This window comes from Mauremys mutica, chromosome 8, assembly GCF_020497125.1.
Source record: "Mauremys mutica isolate MM-2020 ecotype Southern chromosome 8, ASM2049712v1, whole genome shotgun sequence".
Classification (NCBI taxonomy): Eukaryota; Metazoa; Chordata; order Testudines; family Geoemydidae; genus Mauremys; species Mauremys mutica.
This window is the reverse complement of record NC_059079.1, coordinates 53,981,235-53,998,415: the sequence shown is the minus strand read 5'-3', so window position 1 is coordinate 53,998,415 and position 17,181 is coordinate 53,981,235. Positions and strand designations below refer to the sequence as shown.

The following is a 17,181-nucleotide window of genomic DNA, read 5'->3' as shown; positions in this document are numbered from 1 at the left end:
TTGTCCTCTGCCCCTGTCCTGAGTTTTCACAATGTGCGTGGTGGTGGTGGTGGCAGCACGTGTTCAAAGGGTGGGCATTTAGGTGTATCTACTTGAATAACTGGTTGCTCCCTGTACAGTCCAAGAACCAGGTGGAAGAAGGGGTGCAGAAGGTCTTGTCTCTTTCAAATTTTAGGCCTGCTAATCAACAAAGACCAACCAGATCTCACCCCTGCAAAGAAGATAAAATTTGCAGGGGCAGTTCTCGATTCAACCACAGTGAGGCCATATTTGTTTCAAGCAGTACACAATCTGTGCTCAGAATTCCAGGCGCATCTCTGAATAACAGTGAGGAATTGCAAGAGACTTTTAGGACACATGGCAACTTGCACATATGTGACCCAGCATGCCAGACTTCACCTTAGGGTCATGCAGAGGTGGTTGAAGTCAATTTATCATTGCTCCTGACATCCGCTGGGCATGCTGACTCAAATACCTGCAATTGTTCTCTTCTCCCTGAATTGGTGGATGGACTCAATCAATGTAAGCACCAGGGTTCCCTTTACTCCTGCTCTACCATCAGTGACTCTAGTCACAGATGCTTCATCCTTGGCTGGAGAGCACATCCTGTGAGCTTACAAACTCAGGGTTGGGACCTCTTCCTCTTTATCAATGTCAGGGAGCTTTGGGCTATATACCTAGCCTGTCAGATATTTCTCTCTCATGTAGCTGGCTGCTCCATGCAGGTTCTCAAAGCAGTGCTGTGGTGATGTTTTACTTTTACAAACAGGGAGGGGCCACATCTGATGTCCAGTGCTTCTTGGTGAAGGGTCTTTGGAATTTCTGCTTCAAGAATGCAAAATACCTGCAAGTATTTCATCTACTGGGCTCTCAATTCACTAGCAGACTGACTCAGCCGGTCATTCAGCAGAGGCCATGACATACCTCATGTTGCAAAGCTAATTTTTCTGAATTGGGATTACCAGACTTGGACCTGTTCACCACCCATCAGAAAAAGAAGTGTCACTAATTCTGTTCCAGGGGAGGCCTCTACCCAAGGTCACTAACGGCTGCCTTTCTGATGTCGAAACAAGACTTCTTTATGCTTTTTCCCTCCATTCCCAATAGTGCTGAAGGTAGTGCCAAACTCAGACAGGACCATGCCATCCTAATTTTGATAGTGCCTGCCTGGTCTGGTCAATGTTTGTTCTCAAACCTATTGAACATCTGTTTTTTGGGATCCAATTCCCTCCATGCATAATCTGATAGGATCATAGCCAGATTTTGAATACTTTTTCAGCCTGCATCTCACTGCCTGGATGCACTCAGTGGTTAGATCATCAAAGGTTTCCCTGTTTTGGTGGCAGTTCAGACGGTGCATTTTGCATAATGGAAAGTCTTCTACCAGATGTACATTATTTCATGAAATAGAACAACTTTCTTTGGTCCTGGCACCTGATATAGAGGCGGATTAAGGTTTCGAGGGCCCTGGGCCAGAGCAAGTGTGTGTGTGTGGGGGGGGCACACCCTGCCCTGTTTTGCCCATTCTTCCCACCCCACCCCGCTGCATCCCTGCAACCCATTTGCTCCTTTCTGCCCTCCCCCTCCCCCCAAAACTGGAGAAGCTTTGTGTCTTCCCCCCCAGCCCCAGGGCTTCAGCGAGAGCCTCCACAGCAGGGAACAAGAGCTTCTCTAGTCCTGGGGCCACAGCCAGGGCTTGGGCACAGGGGTTTCCCCTGCCCTGGCTGCCCGGCACTTCTGCCGGGGCGCGGGGGTTCCCTCTACCCATCTGGTGGCCAGGGCTCCACCGCCGTCGACCCAGTAGCTAATCCGCCACTGAGAGTACCTCATGGTCCAGTGCTCTTATTTAGGTGAATCTGGATTACCTCCTTCACCTAAAACAGATGAGCCTGACAGCAGCAAGGTGTATTCTTAATTATCTCAGTGACTAGCCCACCTTTAGGTGGCAGGTCTGTATTCTCCAACCCTATGATTATATCAGATTTTTGAAAGGTTTGGGCAGACTGTCTTCCCTCCTGTGTAAGATCCAATCCCCTCCCGGCATTTGAACTCAGTTCTTTCAGGTTTGATGGGACCTCCTTTTGAATCCATGGCCACGTGTTCATTGTCCCATCTCTTAATTAAAGTTGTGTTTTTGGTTTTTTTTACTATGAGAGTTGCTGAGCTGTGAGCACCGATGGCTGACTCTTCCCATTTGACTTTTTATGACAGAGTGGCCTTACATCATCACCCCAAATTTCTTGCCAAGGTGGTTTTGGACTTTCATTTGAACCAGACTGTTTGTTTGCTGACATTCTTTCCCATTCTCGCAAAGATGAAGAGCAGCTACAGACCTTGGACATTGAAAGAGCTTTTAGCTTTTTACTTTATCAGAATTAAGGCGTTTTGGGCATCTCCTCAGCTGTTTGTTTCATTTACTATTATATAAAAGGGAAATCAATAACCTCCCAGACAATCTGCTCCTGGATTTCCACTTGCATTTGCTTATTACAATATTGCCCATGTATCTCTTCCTCACAAAATGTTAGCCCATTCTGCAAGGACTAAGTTGGCTTCAGCAGCTTTCCTGGGTCGTGTTCCTATTACTGACACTTGCTAGGCTACCATGTGGTCTTTGGTTTATATGATGACCCTTATGCCATCTCCCCTTCAGAGATGATACTAAGTTTGGGAGAATAGTGGTGCAGTCCTTGTTGAGGTAGACAGTGATACCCTCCTCCGTCAGGATCTGCTTGAGAGTTACCTAAGTAGACTGGACAAGTGCAAGCACTCGAAGGGAAAAAGATATATGCTTGTCCAGTAATTGTTGTTCAACATGTGTTACGTGTGTCCATTTCATAACCTGCTCTTCTCCCCTTTACACTGGAGCCAATATGTATGGTGGCTTCTGGTATAAGAAGGAACTGAGGGGGAGGTTGTGATGGCTCTGCTCTCTAACCTGTCACCAAGCAGTATGAGTGCCCAATGGGTACTGCTATGGGGGAAAAGTACTCTGGCACACTGGTGCACAGACAACTAAGTGAAGTGGACATGTGCAACTCATCTTGAGCAAAAGTTGCAGAACAGGCATGTAACTATTTTTTATTCTTTCTAAGAGAGGTTGTCACGGAGTCCCCGGGCGATGCTCTGGAACTGCTCCCCACAAAGCCAATCAGGACCTTGGGGAGCCTCCTTTCCCTTGGAGCAGACTACCTTTAGGGCAGGAAGCTCACACGTAGCATTCAGCATGTGCCCCTCCGTGTGCTTCCCACAGCAAGTCCACCCAGGCGGGGTCCTGGGGAAGCCAGAGGGTCCTGCACCCCCACTTTGCAGTCAGACGTGACTCTCAGCCAGCCAGTAAAACAGAGGTTTATTTAGATGACAGGAACACAGTCCACAACAGGTCTTGCCAGTACAGACAACAAGACCCCCCCTTAGTTAGGTCCATCTGGGGCCCCAGGGAGACCACTGCCCCGCTGGGAGGCCCGAGCCTCCTCGGGGCTCCCCTCCATCTTCCAAAAACTACCAAACCCCCTCCAGCCCCTCCTCTCTCGGCTTTGTTCCTTTCCCGGGCCAGGAGGTCACCTGATCTCTCTGTCTCCAACACCTTTAGCAACCCTTGGCAGGGGGGGGAAGGGCCTGGCCATTAGTTGCCAGGCGACAGAGGGTCGGCCAGAGCTGAGGCCCCCACACAGTATTCAGAGGGAACATTAAAACCAGTCCCACTTCATCACACAGGCTGATTCTCATTAACCTTAAAACACATTGATTTGTAACTACATAGAGCCATCACACTAAATTTGGTGCTTCTTTTTGCCACTCTGGATGATACACTGAATCAATACACATTTAATCAATTATATAGTTTAATATACATGTGTTCAGATTTGTAGTTTTTACATTTTTATGATCTTAGAGCATTAATTTTTTTACTTGTGATTTGTGTCAAGCTGCCTTTGAATGAAAATTGAAATTCAATTAATGCACAAACAACATTTTAAAATTGGTTTTATTTAATTAATAAAAATATCTTTTACATGTGCTGGATGAATAAGTATCAAATGTATTGCATTTAAAACAGATTTATTAAAGAAAACATTATCTATAGTTAGTGACTAGAAACAGTCAGTGCCATTATGTCCTTCAGGTAGAACTCCTCCTCCTCCCACTTTGTTATCCTCTTCCAATCTATGAATAAAAAACAAGCTTTCTTTCTTTCTTTTTTTTTTTCCAATTCCCAAATAGTTTCTCACCTTTTTGAATGAATTAGTCATTAACCTGAAATATTCTCTCAGAAGAGGCTACTACTGTCAAAAGCTGATTTAGCATTTCTACTTACTCTGGTTCCAGGTGCTTTATCCAGTGACTTCTACCAGTTCAGTGGTTTGACTTTCATTAAAATTTTAGTAGCAAACATGTCCTGCTTGAATATTTTTAATTTTAAATTACTTTAATAGATTAAAGTAAGTGTAGGTCTTAAAATAACTTATCAATTAAAGTTTATTTATAGTTTTATTTTAAAAAGAAAAATTGTTTAAATTAAACTGATTTAAATTTAAAAAAATCCAATTTGATGTAAAGACGTGGGGGGGGGGGAGGGGCGGTGTTATTTTTGGCAGTAAGTAAGCGAATGTGGTTTGATCTGTTGAGTTAGAAGATGGCAGTGTTTGCAACTGCTTTTCCGGTGAAGTCATAACCACCTAAAGTGTGGTTATAAAGTGTGTGGTGTGGTGGGTTGTGTTTTTTGTTTTTTTTGTGTGGTTTTTAATATATTTTGTGTTGCTTTTCAGAATACTTAGCTAAATCAAGAAGTATCTCATCTGCTTTCTTACATGGGTACCTGTATTTCGCAGGCAATATGTTGTTTACAGTGAAGCTCTTCAAGATTTATATGGGCTTACTGAAGACAAGTTTGTCAATGAGTTAGCTTTACAATTTAGAATATAACTGTTGTTGAAAATTAATACAGTCAAATCAAAAGTAAATCTCTTTTCATAGGGATGATAAAAATTTATGCAGCAAAGCCCTAGTGAGTGATGTAAAGGCCCTATCCAAAGCAGATTTGGTTACTTCACTCCAGAACCTGAATGTAAACAGCCATCAGAACTGTGTTGGCCTACAACAATCAAAAACAGGTTAGTTTGCATGTGTGCACATATTTATAGTGGCCGTGTGAGTCATGCGGAGCATAATTAAATTTGCAGAAAATTAAGTTTCTGTCTTCATATACTTAGAACTTCTAGAACATTCACCTTGAGGGCTGAAGTTGCCCTCAAGTTGCCCTGCAAGTTGCGTGGGCCCTTTTTAAAGACACCATAATAGAGGCCCAACTTCAGTGTATACCCCAAATTAAGAAAAACAGTAAAAGAACTAAAAAAGAGCCACCGTGGCTTAGCAACCATGTAAAAGAAGCAGTGAGAGATAAAAAGACTTCCTTTAAAAAGTGGAAGTCAAATCCTAGTGAGGCAAATAGAAAGGAGCACAAACACTGCCAACTTAAGTGCAAGAGTGTAATAAGAAAAGCCAAAGAGGAGTTTGAAGAACGGCTAGCCAAAAACTCCAAAGGTAATAACAAAATGTTTTTTAAGTACATCAGAAGCAGGAAGCCTGCTAAACAACCAGTGGGGCCCCTTGACGATCAAAATTCAAAAGGAGCGCTTAAAGATGATAAAGTCATTGCGGAGAAACTAAATGGATTCTTTGCTTCAGTCTTCACGGCTGAGGATGTTAGGGAGATTCCCAAACCTGAGCTGGCTTTTGTAGGTGACAAATCTGAGGAACTGTCACAGATTGAAGTGTCACTAGAGGAGGTTTTGGAATTAATTGATAAACTCAACATTAACAAGTCACCGGGACCAGATGGCATTCACCCAAGAGTTCTGAAAGAACTCAAATGTGAAGTTGCGGAACTATTAACTAAGGTTTGTAACCTGTCCTTTAAATCGGCTTCGGTACCCAATGACTGGAAGTTAGCTAATGTAACACCAATATTTAAAAAGGGCTCTAGGGGTGATCCCGGCAATTACAGACCGGTAAGTCTAACGTCGGTACCAGGCAAATTAGTTGAAACAATAGTAAAGAATAAAATTGTCAGACACATAGAAAAACATAAACTCTTGAGCAATAGTCAACATGGTTTCTGTAAAGGGAAATCGTGTCTTACTAATCTATTCGAGTTCTTTGAAGGGGTCAACAAACGTGGACAAAGGGGATCCGGTGGACATAGTGTACTTAGATTTCCAGAAAGCCTTTGACAAGGTCCCTCACCAAAGGCTCTTACGTAAATTAAGCTGTCATGGGATAAAAGGAAAGGTCCTTTCATGGATTGAGAACTGGTTAAAGGACAGGGAACAAAGGGTAGGAATTAATGGTAAATTCTCAGAATGGAGAGGGGTAACTAGTGGTGTTCCCCAAGGGTCAGTCCTAGGACCAATCCTATTCAATTTATTCATAAATGATCTGGAGAAAGGGGTAAACAGTGAGGTGGCAAAGTTTGCAGATGATACTAAACTACTCAAGATAGTTAAGACCAAAGCAGATTGTGAAGAACTTCAAAAAGATCTCACAAAACTAAGTGATTGGGCAACAAAATGGCAAATGAAATTTAATGTGGATAAATGTAAAGTAATGCACATTGGAAAAAATAACCCCAACTATACATACAACATGATGGGGGCTAATTTAGCTACAACGAGTCAGGAAAAAGATCTTGGAGTTATCGTGGATAGTTCTCTGAAGATGTCCACGCAGTGTGCAGAGGCGGTCAAAAAAGCAAACAGGATGTTAGGAATCATTAAAAAGGGGATAGAGAATAAGACTGAGAATATATTATTGCCCTTATATAAATCCATGGTACGCCCACATCTCGAATACTGTGTACAGATGTGGTCTCCTCACCTCAAAAAAGATATACTGGCACTAGAAAAGGTTCAGAAAAGGGCAACTAAAATGATTAGGGGTTTGGAGAGGGTCCCATATGAGGAGAGATTAAAGAGGCTAGGACTCTTCAGTTTGGAAAAGAGAAGACTAAGGGGGGACATGATAGAGGTATATAAAATCATGAGTGATGTTGAGAAAGTGGATAAGGAAAAGTTATTTACTTATTCCCATAATACAAGAACTAGGGGTCACCAAATGAAATTAATAGGCAGCAGGTTTAAAACAAATAAAAGGAAGTTCTTCTTCACGCAGCGCACAGTCAACTTGTGGAACTCCTTACCTGAGGAGGTTGTGAAGGCTAGGACTATAACAATGTTTAAAAGGGGACTGGATAAATTCATGGTGGCTGAGTCCATAAATGGCTATTAGCCAGGATGGGTAAGAATGGTGTCCCTAGCCTCTGTTCGTCAGAGGATGGAGATGGATGGCAGGAGAGAGATCACTTGATCATTGCCTGTTAGGTTCACTCCCTCAGGGGCACCTGGCATTGGCCACTGTCGGTAGACAGATACTGGGCTAGATGGACCTTTGGTCTGACCCGGTACGGCCTTTCTTATGTTCTTATGACATTTTCCACCTTTGGCCTCTACCCAAAGGGGGTGTGTGGGGGTGTGTGTGTGTAAGTTTTTGAGAGCTTGAGTAAAACTGTTTCAGTTAATCGAATAATGAAAGTATTAAGTATGTTTCCCAGCTCTGTGTATATGTGTGCATTAAAACAAAACTTCTAGCCACCTTTTAAAAAATACATTTTGAAATAGAGGTTAGCCCCAACACAACTCTCTAACTGAAAAAGGTTTCATACTAAGTCATGAATCCACTATTAGTTGGATTCCTGAACTAACTTATAAATCTAAGGTCACTCAATAATACTGCTTAATATGAACAGCTATACTTGTACCCTGGGCAATGGGTTATAATGGTGTAACTTAGCCTTGAGTGGGCCAATTCTTACTGTTCAGGATTCAAGATAGCTGTTCGTATTAAACAGTATTATGGAGTTGTCTTGTAATATACCAGGTATAATTCTATTGAAATCAGTGGAATTTTACCTTCTTAGACCATGGCTGTATTTGGCCCTTGGTATTCTATAGACAGTTGTTTCTTAGAAATGAACTTACTTGTGTGTGTCTAAGTCACTTAAAAAATCAGGAATGTGGAGTAGAATCATGAATAAATATATTCTGAGAAATTAGGTCATCTTGGTTAGTGGTCTGTCGCTTAAGACAAAGCATAATAAGTAGTACTGAGGAAAACCTAAGAAAACAAAATTTAGGGCAAATATCCTGCTAAATTAGTAACACAGCTTAGTAACACAGCTTTCTGTGGACACATCTTAGTGCTCTTTACACTTGCTGCCCTTTAAATACAGAGTCCAGATCAAGGTTTCTGCCTAATATTAAGAGCCCTCTGCAGGACAGGCTCTAGGTACCAAAGAGATCACCTCTCCCTGTGTGATTGGACTTCCCATATTTGGTATGTTCCGAACAAAGAAACTCGGCTAGTAGGAGGAAATTCATGAAGTGTGCGAGACTAAACTTTCAGAGGAACTGTCTGCTATGAGAAAAGAATGATGATGGACGTGCGTAGTTCCAGAACTAATACAAAATTCAGTTATTTGCTAATCTTTCTCTCCAGGATCTTAATGGGACCAGTGCTGTTCAACATATACATTAATGATTTGGAAAAGGGAGTGAACAGTGATTTAAAAAATTATTCAAGATAAGAATGGCCATACTGGGTCAGACCAAAGGTCCATCTAGCCTACCTTCCTGTCTTCCAACAGTGGCCAATGCCACGTGCCCCAGCGGGAATGAACAGAACAGGTCACCCATTCCCAGCTTCCGGCAAACAGAGGCTAGGGACACCATCCCTGCCTGTCCTGGCTAATAGCCATTGATGGACCTATCCTCCATGAATTTATTTAGTTCTTTTTTGAACCCTGTTATAGTCTTCACAACATCCTCTGGCAAAGAGTTCCACAGGTTGACTGTGCATTCTGTGAAGAAATACTTCCTTTTGTTTTTTAAACCTGCTTCCTATTAATTTCACTTGGCGACCCCTAGTTCTTGTGTTATGAGAAGTAGTAAATAATACTTCCTTATTTACTTTCTCCACACCAGTCATGATTTTATAGACCTCTTTCATATCCCCCTTAGTTGTCTCTTTTCCAAGCTGAAAAGTTCCAATTTTATTAATCTCTCCTCAAACGGAAGCCATCCCATACCCCAATCATTTTTGTTGCCCTTTCCTGAGCCTTTCCCAATTCCAATATATCTTTTTCTGAGATATATTTGCACTAAGTATTCAAGATACGGGTGTATCATGGATTTATATAGAGGCAATATGACATTTTCTGTCTGATCTATCCCTTTCTTAATGATTACCAACATTGTTAGCTTTTTTGACTGCCGCTGCACATTGAGTACATGTTTTCAGAGAACTATCCACAATGATGCCAAGATCCTTCTTGAGTGGTAACAGCTAATTTAGACCCCATCGTTTTATATGTATAGTTGAGATTGTTTTCCATTGTGCATTAGTTTGTATTTATCAAGATCCCTTTGCAGCTCTTTGCAGTCTGCTTTGCACTTAGCTGTCTTGAGCAGTTTTGTATCATCTGCAAATTTTGCCACCTCAGTTTACCCCTTTTTCTGCATCATTTATGAATATGTTGAATAGTACTGGTCCCAGTACAGTCCCCTGAGGAACACCACTATTTACCTCTCTCCACTCTGAAAACTGTCCATTTATTCCTACCCTTTGTTTCCTGTCTTTTAACCAGATACCAGTCCATGAGAGGACCTTACCTCTTATCCCATGACTGCTTACTTTGCTTAAGAGCCTTTGGTGAGGACCTTGTCAAAGACATTCTGAAAATCTCCGTACACTATATCCACTGGATTTCCCCCTTGTTCACATGCTTGTTGACACTCCCCTCCCCCCAAGAATTCTAGTAGATTGTCGTGGCATGATTTTCCCTTTACAAAAACCATGTTGACTCTGTCCCAAAAATTGTTAAATCCCAAAGTGATTGCGAAAAGAGAGAGGGTTTTCTCAGTAAAGTGGGTGACTGGACAACAAAATGGCAGATGAAATTCAACCTGATAAATGCAAAGTAGTGCAGATTGGAAAAAATAATCCCAACCATACATATAAAACGATGGGGTCTAAATTAGCTAATTAAAAGAGCTCTTGGAGGCACCGTGGATACTTCTCTGACAACTTCAGCTCAATTTGCCGCAGCAATCAAAAAGGCTAACAGAATGTTAGAAATGATTAGGAAAGGGATAGGAAATCAGACAAAATCTCCTAGTGCCGCTCTGTAAGTCCTTGTTGTACCCATACCTTGAATACCATTCCCAGTTCTAGTCACCCCATCTCAAAAAGGATCTAGTGGAACTGGAAAAGATTCATGGAAGAGGAACAATGATCAAGTGTGTGGATGAGCTTCCAGACGAGAAGAGACTAAAAAGTTTAGGGCTGTTGAGCTTTGAAATAAGATGACTGAGCTGGATATGATAGAGATCTGTAAAATCATGAATGGGATGGAAAAACGAATAGAGACTTTTGGTTTTTTTACCCTTTCCCACAATACAAAAACCAAGAGTCTCCAATGAAATTAATAAGCAGGTTTAATACAAACCAAGAAGTAGTACTTTTTCACACAATGCACAGCTAACCTATGGAACTCATTGCCATGGGCTGTTGTGATGGCCAAAAGTATAACTGGGTTAAACAAAGATATAGATAAATTCATGGAGGATAGTTCCATCAATGGCTATTAGCCAAGATGGTCAGGGATGCAAGCCCATGCTCGCAACCTTAAACAGCTGAGTACCAGAAGCTGGGAGGAGAAGATGGGGGTTGATCTGTCAAATTGCCCTGTTCTGTATGCTCCTCCTGAAGCTCTGGTACTGGTTAGTGTCAGACAGGGTACAGGGCTCAACGGACCATTGGTCTGACCCAGTATGGCAGTTCTTAAGTTCAGTAGGCTCTTCACACAACATAAACAAACACCCTAGAGAAGAATCATGCTATTTCTCCTTCTGGTGGTGGTGGATGGGGGAGGAGGGTGAGAAATATGGACACTGATTCTATTTTAAAATACTTGGAAGGTGCTTGGATATTGTGGTCATGGAGTAGTAGAAGTAACTACATAGAAGTAAAGTGATGGAATCCTCTGTAGCTGGAGATCTGCAACTAGAGGACAAATATTAAATATGTTGTAGTCAACAAACCAGCACTCACAAAGACTGGATTACAGAACCTAGCAACTTGTTTCTATAACTGTCTATGAATAATACACTAAAGAAAGCGCTTACTGTAACTGTATTTACTTGGCAGATACTGGGTCCCAGAAAACCAAGAGGGAAGATCCCAGCCTTACTACTCCACTCCTAAGCATTGTTCCTGACCTTGAAAAAAGTTTAGGAGAAGCTTTATCCTCGATATTAGAAACTGAAATGAAAATTGCTTTTGGAAACTTGTGGATGGAGGTAGTTACTTGTGGTGTTTTGCTTGATATTTCAAATACTAAGTTAAAGATTGTCTCGGAGTCCAAAGTTCACTGCCTGCTTTTTACATTACAATGTTAATGACAAATAGGGCTGATACAGTACAATGATGTGGAAGATGTCTCAAACTACATTACAGTTGTTGACCCTGAACTCATTTTCAATTATAACCTCTTATGAAAATTTAAACAGATTTTTTTGTTTGAAAACTGCAAAACTGACCAGTTGTGCTGCCCTCTGTCATGATTCTTCAGGGACCCTGCTTCTGTGCTTAAGAGAGTTTCAACGTTTGATTTTTTTTAATCTAAACTGTTCATGTAAAAATGCACCAATAGGAAAAGAGTTGATGAGAAACATTCTTTAAAATTATACAGAATAAATTGAAAAGACTACAGTTCTGGTTAGGGATTCTAGTGTTATCTTAATCCATAAACGTTTAATTTGTCAATTAACCCATTGTAGAATGTGTGTTTAATTGCAAGGTGCCAGTGTGACCATACTAACATTTTAGATGATTTTTTTTAATTAAAAAAAAAATTATAGGACGATCATATCACAGGCAACCTCAGCTGAAGCATTTCTCCCTCCCGTTGCCACCTCCTGCAACTGCTCAGCTAGTGTAGTTCAATCCTGCCTAGGGAAATTCAGTCTCCAAACTCATTTTGTACTTCACCTCTTTTGGGAGTTTGCCTTTTGGTGTTCTTGTGATATGGACACCTCTCTAACATGTATTAGGCTAAGAGCCGTAATTCACTTTACACAGGCCGTCTAATAACTTAGTCACTACTATCCTGAAGGGAATTTGAACAAGTGACCTAGAAGCGAAGATTCATGCTTGCCATTTCCAATCCTGTGAGCCATCCACTCACATAGTATTGTTAAATTTCATTATATATTTGATATTGGAATGATTGTTTGACTAGTAATGTCTGTGCAACATTACATTTAATAGTAATTTATGTGCTGTCTGGTTGTTCAATGTGAATTTTCAGAATGCATATTTTATTAACAGTAACTTTTTGGACTTCTGTAACGTAGAATCTAAGACTGGAAGGGACCTCGAGAGGTCATCTAGTCCAGTCTCCTGCACTCCTGGTAGGACTAAGTATTATCTAGACCATTCCTGACAGATGTTTGTCTAACCTGCTCTTAAAAATCCCCAATGATGGAGATTCCACAACCTCCCTAGGCAATTTATTCCAGTGCTTAACCACCCTGACAGGAAGTTTTTCCTAATGTCCAGCCTAAACCTCCCTTGCTGCAATTTAAACCCATTTCTTCTTGTCCTATCATCAGTGGTTAAGAAGAACAATTTTTCTCCCTCCTCCTTGTAACAACCTTTTTTGTACTTGAAAACTGTTACATCCTTTCTCAGTTCTCTCTTTTTTTCCAGACTAAACAAACCCAGTTTTTTCAATCTTCCCTCATAGGTCATGTTTCTAAACTTCTAATCATTTCTGTTGCTCTTCTCTGGACTTTCTCCAATTTGTCCATATCTTTCCTGAAATCTTTCCCAGAACTGAACACAATACTCCAGATGAGGCCTAATCAACATGGAGTAGAGCGGAAGAATTACTTCTCGTGTCTTGCTTACAACACTCCTGCTAATACATCCCAGAATGTCTGTCTGCTTTTTTTTGCAACAGTGTCACACTGTTGACTCGTATTTGAGTTTGTGGTCCACTATGATCCCCGGAGCCCTTTCTGCAGTACTCCTTCCTAGGCAGTCATTTCCCATTTTGTATGTGTGGAACCGATTGTTCCTTCCTCAGTGGAGTACTTTGCATTTGTCCTTATTGAATTTCATCATATTTACTTCAGACTATTTCTCCAGTTTGTCCAGATCATTTTAATTTAAATTCTATCCTCTAAAGCACTTGCAACCCCTTCCCCAGTGGTATCATCTGCAAACTTTATAAGTGTACTCTCTATACCATTATCTAAATCATTGATGAAGATATTGAACAGAACTGGACCCACAACTGATCCTTACAGGACCCCACTCGTTATGCCCTTCCAGCATGACTGTGAACCACTGATTACTACTCTCTGGGAATAATTTTCCAACCAGTTTTGAACCCACCTTTATAGTAGCTCCATCTAGGTTGCATTTCCCTAGTTTGTTTATGAGACGGTCATGCGAGACAGTATCAAAAGCTTTACTAAAGTCAAGATATACCACATCTACTGCTTTCCCCCCCATCCACAAAGCTTGTTACCCTGTCAAAGAAAGTATCCGGTTGGTTTGACATGATTTGTTCTTGACAACTCCATGCTGACTGTTACTTATCACCTTATTGCTTAATTATTTGCTCCATTATCTTTCCAGGTACAGCAGTTAAGCTGACCAGTCTGTAATTCCCCAGGTTGTCCTTATTTTCCTTTTTATAGATGGGCACTATATTTGCCCTTTTCCAATCTTCTGGAATCGCCTGTCTTCCATGACTTTTCAAAGATAATCTCTAATGGCTCAGATACCTCCTCAGTCGGTTCCTTGAGTATTCTAGGATGCAGTTCATCAGGCCCTGGTGACTTGAAGACATCTAACTTGTCTAAGTAATTTTTAACTTGTTCTTTTCCTATTTCAGACTGATCCTTCCTCATTTTCACTGACATTCACTATTTTAGATGTCCAATCACCAGCAACCTTCTTGGTGAAAACCAAAACAAAGAAGTCATTAAGCACCTCTGCCATTTCCATGTTTTCTGTTATTGTTTTTCTCCCCCTCACTGAATAACAGGTCTACCCTGTCCTTGGTCGTCATCTTGCTTCTAATATATTTGTAGAATGTTTTCTTGTTGCCTTTTATGTTTCTAGCTAGTTTGATCTCATTGGCCTTTCTAACTTTGTCCCTACAGGCTTGTGTTATTTGTTTATATTAATCCTTTGTAATTTGACCTACTTTGCACTTTTTGTAGGACTCTTTTTTATTATTATTAGATCATTGACAATTTCCTGGTTAAGCCAGGGTGATCTCTTGCCATACTTCCTATCTTTCCTACACATTGGGATAGTTTTGCTCTTATGCCCTTAATAATGTCTCTCTCTGAAAAACTTCCAACTGTCTTCCATTGGTTTTTCCCCTTAAACTTTCTTCCTATGGGATCTTCCCTACCAACTCCCTGAGGTTGCTAAAGTCTGCCTTCTTGAAATCTATTATCTTTTTCCTTCCCACCATTCCTAAGAATCATGAACTGTATCATTTCATGATTACTTTCACCCATGCTGCCTTCAGCTTTCAAATTCTCAACTAGTTCCTCCCTATTTGTCAAAATCAAATCTAGAACAGCCTCCTACCCTAGTAACTGTCTCCACCTTCTGAAATAAAAAACTGTCTCTAATACATTTCAAAAACTTGTTGGATAATTTGTGCCTTGTTGTGTTGTTTTCCCAACAGATGTCTGAGTAGTTGAAGTCCCCCATCACCACCAAGTCCTGTGCTTTGGATGATTTTGTTTAGCTGTTTAAAAAAAGCCTCATCCACCTCTTCTTCCTGGTTAGGTGGTCTGTAGTAGATCCCTACCGTGACATCACCTGTGTTTTTTACCCCTTTTATCCTTACCCAGAGGCTTCCTACAAGTCTGTCTCCTATTTCCATCTCAACCTCAGTCCAAGTGTATACATTTAATATATGAGGCAACACCTCCTCCCTTTTTCCCCTGCCTGTTCTTCTTGAGCAAGCTGTACCCATGTTCCATAACATCCAAGAGCTCAAAACACTTTACAAACATTGTTTCCCAAAACCTCAGGAGAAGGGGAAATAATACTGTCCTCACTTTCAGGTGGGGAAACTGAGACACACAGATTATCTGTCTTGTCAAAGTTCACACAGGAAGTGTGTGACAGAGTTGGGGGTAGAACCAAAATATTCTGACTATAGCCAGAAGACTATCAGTCCAGTTATTTATCTCTGTGTGTCTTCCAATTAACATTTTCATCTAGCTGGAATGGTTAATTACTTTACTTTATACTCATCTGCACAAGATGAACTCGGAGAGCTATCGGGTAACTAGAACTAACATTTCTTGTTTGAGCTTGTAAATCTTGAGTGTTGTACAAATAGAATATCCTTTACAGAAATACTTCATAAAAGTCTAAATAGTCTTAGTCACAGCAGTGCACATATGCTAACTGAAATGCTTTTAAGAAGGGTCTGTACCTGTGTAAGACACCTCCTGAGTAAAACTAAATTGAGCAAGGCTATGATTTGTCATGTAATATACAATCACTTTACCAGGAAAAATCCACCTGATCTTTTATTTCTGAGAATGCTTTGGATGTTTACTTCAGCATGTACAATTGGTATTAAAGAATAGCACAATTGAGAAATGTACATTGATAAAGTTTCATGGTTGTGAAGTTTTAAACTTTTCACTTTTAGGTACTGTATCTGAAGCCCCCATGGACCCTAGCAAGCTTATTGCAGTGCTTTAAAAAACACTGGATGGCTGTATTTGGCTCTATTGTGCCAAGAAGCTTACTTGGAACCGTTGAATGCCTGCATGAACATCTTTGTAAAGGTAAGAACTTATGTGACTCCTTTTTAGTAATCAACTTCTTCTAAACATAAACCTCTCTCCATTGAGGTCAAGCCCTCTAATCACAGGAGTCTTAAGTGTGCATTATGAAAATATATTTAAAGGGTTTATTTTTCTCCTTTTAATTCAAGAATAATGGGAGTTACGTGGGTTATTCAAGGGAGACTATACCCTGGAGAAGTAGCCTTCCTTCTTGACTTTCACACAATGTGGTGGTGGTGGTTCCAGATGGGCGGCAAAAATCCCAGTTTGCTGCATGCAAGCGTTTTGTAACTTGAGCCCAAAGATCCATGATACAATACTTGTCAGTAAAGACAAAAAGAAAAACCTGCCTAACTCTCAAATCTTCCCAGACGTGGGCCTTAAAATGGCGCAAGGATTCACTGCTACTTATTGAAGAAGCTACAAAAAGGCTAACTGTCTCTGGAGACTGTTTTGGTAGCCTTAATTAAATATTTTGATAGTCTGCTGCTCCCTTCATGTTTGTTTAAATTTGTTTAAAAACAGGAACAGGCACTACTGAAATTAGTCATTTATAGGATTCGCTTCAAATATTACATCTTCATATGCATGCTACCAGAAAGTGGAATGATGTATGTAAGAAACTTGTATAGGTTTGGTTACCAGAGTACTTAAGTACCTCCAAAGCATTTGTTGTTTCTATTTGTAATCTATCTTCCTTCCTAGTTTGTAAGATAAACAGCTTAATTAGTTTATAGGCATTTGTATAGGTGTGCTGTGCTTCTGAAGAACTTATTGATGGAAAGCAAAGTTGAAGACATGAGTCTTGCATTTAGTTATGAAAGTGTCAATGCTTTTATGAGTTGGCAGTAGTTTTCCATTCAGTACTTGTAGCCATAGCTATGCTGGGATATGGTCCACCAGAATGTGTGTTAGGACAGGCAGGGGCGGCTCTAGGTTTTTGGCCGCCCCAAGCAGTCATGCCCGGGAGGCGCCCCCGAGCCGCGGGAGCAGCGGACCTCCCGCGGGCATGACTGCAGAGGGTCCACTGGTCGCGCGGCTCGGCTGGACCTCCCGCAGCTGCGGGCGGTTCGCAGGTCCGGCGGCTCCGGTTGAGCTGCCGCAGTCATGCCTGCGGGAGGTCCACCGGAGCCCCGGGAGCAGCGGACCTGCCGCAGGCATGACTGCGGAGGGGACGCTCGGCCGGCGGCTCCAGTGGACCTGCCGCAGGCATGACTGCGGACGGTTC

The 17,181-nt window shown here is 41.3% G+C and overlaps 1 protein-coding gene across 5 annotated transcripts in view; it reads left to right on the top strand.

Moving 5' to 3' along the window:
- SWT1 (SWT1 RNA endoribonuclease homolog) overlaps positions 1-17,181 on the top strand; it is a 106,086-nt gene that overhangs the window by 31,542 nt on the left and 57,363 nt on the right. For all 5 annotated transcript variants that reach the window (XM_045027093.1, XM_045027094.1, XM_045027095.1 and 2 more), the window contains 3 exons: positions 4,978-5,114; positions 11,263-11,414; positions 15,815-15,953. In XM_045027093.1, coding sequence (XP_044883028.1) covers positions 4,978-5,114; positions 11,263-11,414; positions 15,815-15,953 — 428 coding nt within the window. The remainder of the gene's footprint in view (positions 1-4,977; positions 5,115-11,262; positions 11,415-15,814; positions 15,954-17,181) is intronic.